The sequence below is a fragment of the Hylaeus volcanicus genome, chromosome 1 (assembly GCF_026283585.1).
Source record: "Hylaeus volcanicus isolate JK05 chromosome 1, UHH_iyHylVolc1.0_haploid, whole genome shotgun sequence".
Lineage (NCBI taxonomy): Eukaryota > Metazoa > Arthropoda > Insecta > Hymenoptera > Colletidae > Hylaeus > Hylaeus volcanicus.
The window spans coordinates 27,041,141-27,051,569 of record NC_071976.1 but is presented as its reverse complement, the minus strand read 5'-3'; the positions used below and the strand labels follow the sequence as shown (position 1 = coordinate 27,051,569).

The following is a 10,429-nucleotide window of genomic DNA, read 5'->3' as shown; positions in this document are numbered from 1 at the left end:
AGAATTCCACTAAGGAGAATTAAAATAAAAATTGTTAGGAAATCGTAATCCTGATCGTGCCTCGAAACATAAATAGCTGGAAGCTGCTTAGCGATTTTTAGTAAAAACTTTGTAATCTTGGAAGCATGCAGACAAGTTCGTCGACAAGTTCTGAAGCGACTGCTTAGGTACTATGCAGGATACGATTACGTACATTCTGTATTTTCTTAACGTTAAGTGAAATCATCAACATAAAAGGAATTTCGAAACTCAGATAATCGGTAAATTTTGAATTTCATTATTCTTGATAAATTTATTCTCCATTAGTAACAAAATATTCTTTTACCCTTACTCATCAAGTGTGTGATTTATTGGAAGGAGGTTTAAAGTACCCTCAGAAAGTAAACTTACTATTCCATTTAATTGTTGAAAATATACTTAATTAATGAATTGTTGTACATGTTCTTTTATTACAAGACGCGATCTGAAAATATTGCAATTTGCATTTTCGATAAAGTATTAATAAAACGTAATGAATTTTCGACTGTCTGATAAATTGGTAAGCATCGGTGGATCCTATAACGTACCTGTACGAAATTCGATAAAATTTCGATGACATTCGGTCAGGTTACTGTCCTCTAAGACAAAAATTGACGAAAATCGATGAAAATTCGAGCGAGTCGAGCGCACTTGGCTGCAACCGAACGATACGAAACGATAGGGAAGCGAGAGGGTAGAGAGGATCGCGCAACGTGTAATTTCGGGCATGGGCCGATATTATTGACGAGTTCGATTCTTCGAATCGATCAGGAATAATATCCCGACGGCTCGGTGTATACGTGAAACGTGGCAGGGGGACGACGGGGGAATTACGACGCCCACGGCAATCAACGGTACATTGCACTCGCCCGTAATGCCCTGTACCGTGTAAGTACACACAACAATGTGCGTTAAATAACAGGTTTACGTATAAACAAGCAGAGTTTGGCAGCGGCGGTGGGGGTAACCGTTGAAATTCACTCGTACCGATCGAACGGCGAAGAAATGCGCGCCGGTTCGTCCAGTTACACGCGCGATTGTCGCGCGTCGAGCGAGCGGAACGCGCGAGAATATTTGCATTTAACGCCGGGGAGGAACACGGAACGATTAAGTTAAACGCATCGCGACAACCGCGAAGAAAATTCCGATGTTTACTGCAGAATAGGAAACCACGATCGCTGAAATTGCTGTTCGATTTTGATGGGAAACAAACGCATGTATATTACTGGTTGCGATCGAAAAGAGAGTAAAGATGTACGCAGCGTGGATTATTAGGATAAATGTTTCGACTAGTGATGCGCACGAGACAAGACAGGACGAGATTTTGATAAGATTGGCAATACAGTTCAAAATGTGCAAACATTTTCCGGAATATATTACTAAAGGATTGAATATCGACACTTATAATACACACCTTTGTGTTATTAGGAACGATATATAAATTTTCCGGTTCTTAGATTATACATCATTTTTCTCGCAAGAGAATATTTTCATTTTAATTTTTCAAGAGTGTTTTTCTAAAATACCGTCTTAAATGGTAATGCTTCAAATGAAATAACAAATTGAACTAACACTTGTGCTTCATCCATATTTTGTAGATCCATCGTCAATCCTATGTATTTATGACTTCAAATACATAACTTAGTCATTATTTATATAAATCATGAATATACATTGTAGTGAACGAGCTAATTGGCGTTCAATTATCAGCGATTATTCAGCAGAAATTGGAGCGTCTTTAATTGGTTGCTTACGAATCGAATTAATTGGAGACTTTGAGAACAAGTAAATGGTTATTAATATCCCTAGTCAACGAATATCAGCGAAACGATGTAAACTAGCACTGAGACCAACATGTGTATATTTAATTGGAGTATTCGAGCTTGCAATTATGGAATACTGATGTGGAACATAGGGCATTGGTCAATGTACATTTGGATGGTTATTACTGTTGCATTACAATATGGATTTGTCGTTGTTCGCTGTCGGTGTTTCGGTGTAAATTCGGTGTAAATTCAAAAAATTAAATACAAAGCAATCAATTGCCTGACAGATGAAATTGTATTTCAATCTTTGTAGGTGATTCAATCTTATAAAATGATATTTTCATTTTGTAATGTTACGATAAAATATCTGTGTAACATTTATTTGTACATACTTTTTTTGAGCGAATCAATTATTAGTATCAAATGTTTCGTTAAACTTTGACAAACTTACACCTGTTTTCTCCAATATATCATAATATATATAAATATATGTAACTATATATATTATTTAATGATACGTTTAAATAGAATCTAGACAGAATGAAGTGACTGCTCGAAGTCACTTCCTCTACACTGAATATCGAGAGGTAAATCGAGTAGGAAAAACGTTTCACTACCGTGAACTTTATTAAAACTGTTCTTGTAGAGCAGATATTTTAGAATTTGCGTAATGGAACTTCCGTAGAAACGGTTATATCGGAACTTTTATTAAAAAAAGTTTCATGAAATAAGGGAAACTACCGTGCTGTATTTATAGTGTATGTATGCTAGTTCTACTCGATGGTACAATACCAATTCCTGCATGTACAGTAATTAGAATTCTTAATCGAAATCCATTGGTGATGTTGAAGATAATACGTTTCATCGATCTACGTAAAAATTTGATATCGGTTGAATTGTTTAGCTAGTACCGAAAGGTTTTGCAGAAGTTGGTGCCACCACTGAGCAGCGAGTGGAATTTCAGCGTGAATGAGCAAGAACATAGAAATACGTGAAAGGTAAAGCAGGTTAGAACACAGTCAACGTATTGGATAGGCCGGATATTAAAATAAACGTTGTGTCTCAATACTCTGCGGTTCTAGAGTTACATTTCTTGTCACAATCGGCGATATTGATTCAGAAACGAAGACTGCAATGCTTTTGACGGTAGAAATTCAAATAAACAACTTCAGAAAATATTGAAATATGACTTTATTTTACTATGGTTGATTAATTATAACATCAGGTGAAACTTGGGATTGGAAATATTATATCAAGGTACAGGGAATGAAAATATTTTCAAAGTTAAGCTACACGTCGTTAAAATCCTACGAATATTTTTCAAATAACCAGTACGATATTATTAAAATTGTTTAAATCGTATATTTCCTTAAACTCTGATCCGCAATACCTTATACATGAAGAGAGCAGCTCTTTTAGTCGGTTTTAAAACTGTTGCAATAAAAAAGGGTACTATAAAATGAAAAAGAATTATGTGGAATTACTTGCATAGAATAGAGACACAAGTGATTATTATTCTAATATTTTCTGAAACTTGTGTGCTCTGATAGAACCACATTCAGGTACAGAAACAGGTTTTCTACGTTTACTACCTTTACCGACTTCTGTAATTCAGGTGAGTATAGTTCCCATAGTTCGTCATCCTTAAACGTAGAGTGCGCTACAAAACCACTCATTTTTCACGAGCTCGATACTTTACTTCACGAGACACAAACTGTTTATGAGAATGATTCAGGTGACGAAATAAGTTGAGGTATAACGATTAATTCGTGACGTTCATTCGACGTTTTTTATCTTCATTACAAAATACTTCATTCTACAAATCCAACTGGAATTTTTATTCTGCGAGTGTGAGGCATTTATTTTTTATTCGTTATTTGGAATGTTCACTTCGATAGGATTTTTAAAATAGCATTGGCTCCCGCTGCGTTGTTCATCCTTTACCTCGAGATGTGATTCGCGAAGTTGATACGACCTACTTGATCAGCCGCTGATAACTTAGAAGTTACCATTTTATTGTTGAATTAAAAATATCAATTTTTACTTGAACGTATTGCATGAAATGTATAGTGAACTCAGATTTTGAAATCTTCGAGCTCGTACCTCATTTGGTGTAGTAATTGAACGACGATTAGCGTTTAAATGTGTCTTTTGGTGACGTAGATACTAATTTTTACTTTTTCTATTTTCTATTTTTAATATTATTAATTGTAACGCGTGTACTCTAATAAATTTATTGACGGATTATTCCCACCAATTTACTATTGTCTTTGATAACTTCAGCAATTACTTGTCATATTATTCAGCATAAATATTCTTTTTTATATTACTATTATTTTATTGAAATTATAAAATTCGTCATGATATTGTTATTGCTTAATTAATAAAGCAATAAGTGTTGCACCTACACATATGAAACAATCGTGAAGCACATTCTTTATTTACAAATTTTATCGTTAGACATAAAAGCAAAAAAATATACTGATACAATCGCCCTCGTTATCAACAGTCTTTTGCCATCTGGTATGCAAATTTCCATTGCCAGATCGATAAAAATCAATCACCTCATAAATGATAAACAAGTATTTAAATTTGCAAAAACGATATTACTTTCCAGTCCACCTAATACTAATAACAGCAAAAGAAGTGATAAATCCGAATCTTCTACCACAATTTCTGTTTCGAAAAAGAGGAAACAGCCTCGCGTCAAAGCTACGGAGGAGATGAAAAAAAAATGTGGAACAGTATCTTCGCTAAGAACCAAGAGAGTTACAACAGAAGCTCAGGGAGCATTAAACAAAATTAATCGAGATTGCGCGCAGAAACGCGAGATCGTTCATCGGGAGTCCCTTAAGATCGCAAAGCTCAGTCACTGAAATTGTTCCTCGCTCTGTCTTGGTCTTCGGCCACGCTTGCGCCAAAGCAGCTAGTACTTAGCGCGTCTCTGTATAAAAGCGGCCACTTGTTGAACGACTTGCATTCCTCCGATTCCCCTCAACCGTGGAGATATCTGTTTTTCCGAGTACTGAAATTTGTCTCCTGAATCATCGAAGAAGTGATCGTGATTTTCTACGTACCTGCGTCCCACTTAATCGCGTCCAAACTTGCTGCTCCGTGGGATCTCGAGGACTCCGGAAAGATCAGGTTTTTTGACAATATTACTCAACAAACCAGAGTTTCAACGTCGTGATTTTCTTAAACTAGCATTCACATCGGGTGGAAGATTTAGATAGTACCTGAAAATAAAATCTGATTGTATCAGTGTGATAATGCTAATTTTAGAGCAAAAGTTTCATTTCTTCATTGAAATTCGGAAAATACACGAAGGATATATCGAGGTCTTAATTCTTCTCGTGGAAACATTAGAGTATTGCCTACGAAAAGAAAAGAATTTGAGAAAATGCAGAGTCCTAATTCTGATATTAAAAGGATAAATAGATCAAGCTGAGTACTTCTCTCACGTACATTAGGATAGATTGAAGAACTTGTGTATAAAAGGTCCTTCTTTATCTGAAATATCAGTACATCCTTCGCAAATTTATTAATTATCAATACATTTCGATATTAACCTACACGTAGCTATGTTGAAAAGAAGATATCGATAGAATCCTAGATCCCAGTGTAGAAATAGACCTAAAAATTATTTCGCCCTGATTCGATAAATCTGATCAGCGCATCATCGAGGATCAGGACTCGCGTGGGAAATTCTGGTTATCGCCTGGATTTATTTTCCGCGAATCGTCATCGGTGCTCCTGTCACACCTAAGCAGCAGGCATCGCTGATAAATCCTTCGAATCGCGCACGAATACTGAAAGCTACGGGAAATTACAAAAGTCGGAAACGGAAACGGTGGAAGGACGAGCTTTTAATATCGTCGAGCGTCATTCTGGCTTAAGCTCGAGATCCTCGCGACTGTCGATGTTCGATTTTCCATTTTACGCCCGTATGGGCCTCCCGGATCTTTTATTTTCTCGTGTGTAATCGGCGGTTGATAACGTCCTGATCGTCGTCGTCGATCGTTCTCCAGAACTCAAGACGTCGGTGGTGGTGACTACATGATGGTGAATTAGAAACGCGAGAACGCGGTCGTCCTTCTATTATCTCAACTATTAGATTTGATAAGCGGTTTAATAATGCGAGGAAATCGTGGCACGTAATTGGGGAAAAAATGAAATTAAAGAAGCATCAAGAATCTTAATAGATTCGATGTTTTAAAGGCTGTTGATAATTGGTAGAATAAATATTTAAGTGACAATAGAAGAAAAATGTGTAGGGTCGTGTTAGAATAAGGATCGCTGAAAAAAATTACAGGTTAAAAATTAGACATATGCGTACGAATAAAAAGAGTGCATCGCTGTAATTTTAACATTAAAATTTAATTCTTTATTAAAATTAAATCTTATTTTAAATTACTGATTTTTTTTTGTAACATAGGTGCTGAAGATTGCCTGTCACCTATTCAATAATGTTTAACGACTTCATTCTATTATACTTTATTTTTGTTGATTATTGTGCAGATATAAATAGAGTAACACTGTTATCAGAATTGAAAGCTCGTATATCCCATGTTATAAAATACTAAACACCCTAGGACGTTTACTATCACGTGTGATTTAATTTGGAACTTTAACTTGGACACTGACTCGACTAGTCCCATTTCGCAGAAGACATGAATAGCTTCGGATTTTACGTGGTTCTCGCGAGTGAGATTCTCTGTTTCCCAGAACAGGATTAAGTGATATCTAGGAAGAAGCCATTCCTACTTCCTGCAATTCAAGCAACTGTCTCAAAACTCCCCCAATTTGCCTATACTTTGTAACAACATACTTATTTGAATGCAATTACCTTTATTTTGTTATTCATGTTTCTCTTTTAGAATTTTTACGAAGCATCATAAGTTCTTAAACACTTCAGATGTATACTGATGATATCAGTACTTCGTCAATAATTTATTCACTCGCCATTTCAGTAGCCATGAGTTGAATCAGTTAAAAACCCCAAGCATTACCTAATTGACACACTGCATTTTACCTCGAACAAGGAAAATGATGAATTGTATTCTTGTAAGGTATATTAAGTAGACATGCATGCCTATAGTTACACCTTCATGAAGCTCATAAGAATTTGCCATTTACCCGGGAAAAAAGCACGTGGTCGTTCAAAAGTTAACATTCGCAGAGGGAATTGCTGAGAAACTTCTCGTTTTACGGGGGTTGAATGAAAAGTAATGCCTCCAGCAACGCAACTTTAACTTAAGTCGGGATATTTTAACAAATGAAAGACGAAAATAATCTGTCGAACGAGCTCCTTTGTTCGGTGTATTTACTTTTCTGCATAACCGTCATTACTCGCTTATGCACCCCAATTAGCAATGGTAACTTTCTTCAAGCCGTTCTCCGTAACCAGGTCCAGACGGTTCTCTCTATGGTCTCATTTCAAAACCAGTTCAGTTTTTCATAAAATTACTAGAGATCCTTCTAAAAATACATTTTCGTGGTAATATATTGAGACATGTATGTTAAACATTATTTGTTGTTAAGTAAGTGTCTCAGAACTTAATTCTTTCTCAGTGTCTCTGATAACAATTTGATCAACTGCAAAATTGCATGTATTGTGTCTTTTCAACTAACTCTATTTTCAAGGAGTGATGCAATTTCCATAGCCACTGCTTTGTAATCATAATTGCTCTTTCCATGTATTTTCAAAAGGTGATGAGATTTCCACAGTCACTGCTATATAATAAGAAATTCTTATTTCATCTGCATAGTCCGAATTGCTCTTTTTAAGTATCCTCCAGCTTTCTTAGGCTTGCACACATTTTTCTTCCAACCAGTTCGTAAGAGAATCGCGTAGAAGTTCACAGAAAAATCCTTCCGTAGTTCAGAAGACTCAGGCAAAGGTCAAATCGCATAGTCAAATTGAGGAAAGCGTACGATCTAGTTCTAGGCCGCGGGGAGCCTTGTGACACTAGCCTAATAAGCTCTGGGGCCCATGTGACAAGCGATCGATGATGAATCCGTACAAATCATTCGCGAGTACCTATCGCAGCGTGAAAGTTCGGTGCTAGGTCAACACGCATAAAATTGTAACCAGTCTTTACGCTAGCTGAAATCCGCCCGCGTAGTTGCGAGTCCGAGCTTCCGCGAAACGCGCTGCGATTCCTCGACTTCCGGTGACAAAATCAATTTAAACGTCACCACATGCGCCTGATACGGTGCCATCGAAATTTCGAGATTTGGTTATTGTGAGGTTCAACGGTGAGCGAATCTGCACCCAAATCGCAACAATTTTCGAAGTTGAAATCATTAGTCTACGCGTTAGTGTCGATCGGGATAGTCCTCGCCATACTTGTTCACCTGTGAAATCGGTATTGAGTGTTGTTTCACCTGTGCGAGGTTTTAAAGAAGTAGTATTATAGAAGTTTGATTTTTACTATGAAATTCAAGTAAACGTGTACTTTTGTATATGAAACATCTTTTTCCAACGATAATATTTTTGCAACGAAAACGGATGATGCAATATAATAGCACGAGTGAAATCATTTCACTGATCTCCATCTCGACACATGGCAAAATTAAATAAAAATAAAACAAAATTTAGAGAAACGACTAAAGAAACGTACGAACGTTTTGTCCATTTTGTGTTTCATTATTTTCTTCGTTTTTTAGGTAGTGCATATACTTACTTGAACGTAAACCACGAAAACAATGTTCGTTGCAAAACGCTTATACTATAGTGGACATATTGCTTTCGTTACAGATAATATGAATCTAGAGGAGTACCGCAAGCATGGTGAGTAACAATAACAAATTATTCTGACGGTAGTGCGTAGAAAATTATATATTTCTAAATTAGTTTGTAAACGTAGGATTTACGAAGATAATGAACATCAGTGATAGTGTAAGATACTGCATTATACTTAATACGATGGTGACTTGGACATCTAATACTTGTACATTTATGACTTGTTCCTTAAGAATTTCAATACAAACAAAAAAGTTATTATATGTATAAGAAAAAAAAGTAGAAATATTGTTCCTAGTCTTCTTATATTATACTATACATATAGGCTTTTATAAAGTTTCAGGAAAATTTTAGTACCCTCCAATAAATGAATAAGTATATTCAATGTCCTCACTTTCAGTTCAAGAAGTAAAAATTCATAATCTTATCCAACGAAATAATTATATTTATCATGACTCTTTCTCCTCGTTGTTAATACTTATATTCTTATCGTAACTTCGCATTTTTTCTTCCTTTATTACAATTAGAACTCTGAAGATGGTAACAAATCAGATCACTGAGAACGTTCACGACAAATACATGTTCGTTTTGCTTGACAAGACTGTGGATTTCTACCTTTTGAATAGGTCAATTCGTATCGTAACGCAGTGCCTTCCATTACTGAAGGCATCACTCTTGTAAACGTCTGTAAACCTTGTAATCTTGTACCCGGGGGAATACACATGCATAAAAGAAGGAGCTTAGAATGCGCCATCGGATACGTTCCTAGCCGTTAAAACGGTGCCAATAAAGGGGGATCACCGAACAGGAGTAAGTCTATGGGAACTTTATGGATTCGATACTGTTTCCAATACGGTCCACGCTAGATTCCGTCTACACAACCTAAATCTCTGAATCCTAGACAGACGGTTCCACCCTGACTTTCCTTTTTCTTCAATCCAATTTTGTCGTGGAAAATTACCCGACCATCCGTCGTTTCGAAAGTGGACACAAATTGACAGGCCTATTTGTTAAAATAATTTATTTTAGCCAAGTCTCTTATCCATTGCCTGGTTTGAAAATCGATAAAATTAATATGTACTAACTATTATTTTTTCTTTCTTTTCAAAAAGCTCAATCGCGATGAATTCTTCCAAATTCCCAGAATATGAATTCTGTTTAAAAGTTTAATCATCTATAGAGTGTCTTTCAACTGTAAATTCTAGTTAGAAATTTAAATTGATCTTCAGAACCAATAAATCGTCTACTCTTTCTCCCTAATCAAATTGGTCTGTCAGGACAAACAGAAATTATTTTCAACGTCCATCATTTATAGTTTCCACTATTGTTTAAATTCTGCTTATATAATAGAGTAAAATACCTGTAGACGTCGATGAATTTGCTCTGGAAATCCTAGAAAAATCGGTTAACGTTTAAGAAATCCTGTATTTGCAACGGAACATGCTTGACCCCTGACTCCGAGAAACGTTTAAATAACACGAATCGAATTCCATTGTTCCATTGTTGCACGCGATGTACATCAACGGACGAATTGGGAGAGAGAGACAAAAACGTTGTTCGAGACCACGACAGCATCGACGGAAGTGTTTTCCCGGTATACTTAAGGCCGAATCCCCAGAACACGGAGCACGAAAGATAATCGGTTTAAGGTTTCCTGTTGAAGTTAAATAATTGTTCTCGTCTAGGAGGGTGTCGACATGAACCTTTCGTTTCTGTTGATTCGAAATATAAATCGCCTCGTGCTCTGTTTTGTTAAGGCATACAACACTATTTATTTTCTTTTTTTGAAGATAGGTATTCCTTTAGTACATTCATATACACTGGATGCAATTTAAAATTCAGTAGTGCTACCTACATATATAGGCTGAAACATTGAATTTCTGAATGGATTCTGAGTTAA

At 36.1% G+C, this 10,429-nt stretch overlaps 1 protein-coding gene across 6 annotated transcripts in view; it reads left to right on the top strand.

The window, feature by feature from the left end:
- The first annotated feature begins 4,788 nt into the window (after positions 1–4,788).
- Positions 4,789–10,429, top strand: part of LOC128881443 (histidine decarboxylase) — a 15,513-nt gene continuing 9,872 nt past the window's right edge. The window contains exons 1-2 of one of the 6 annotated variants that reach the window (XM_054132508.1): positions 4,789–4,928; positions 8,545–8,577. In XM_054132508.1, the coding sequence (XP_053988483.1) occupies positions 8,550–8,577 (28 nt within the window). In that variant the 5' untranslated portion in view covers positions 4,789–4,928; positions 8,545–8,549. Of the gene's footprint in view, positions 4,929–7,848; positions 8,043–8,121; positions 8,454–8,544; positions 8,578–8,917; positions 9,340–10,429 lie in introns of those variants that run through there. The other 5 variants (XM_054132499.1, XM_054132522.1, XM_054132490.1 and 2 more) reach the window with 5 other exon arrangements.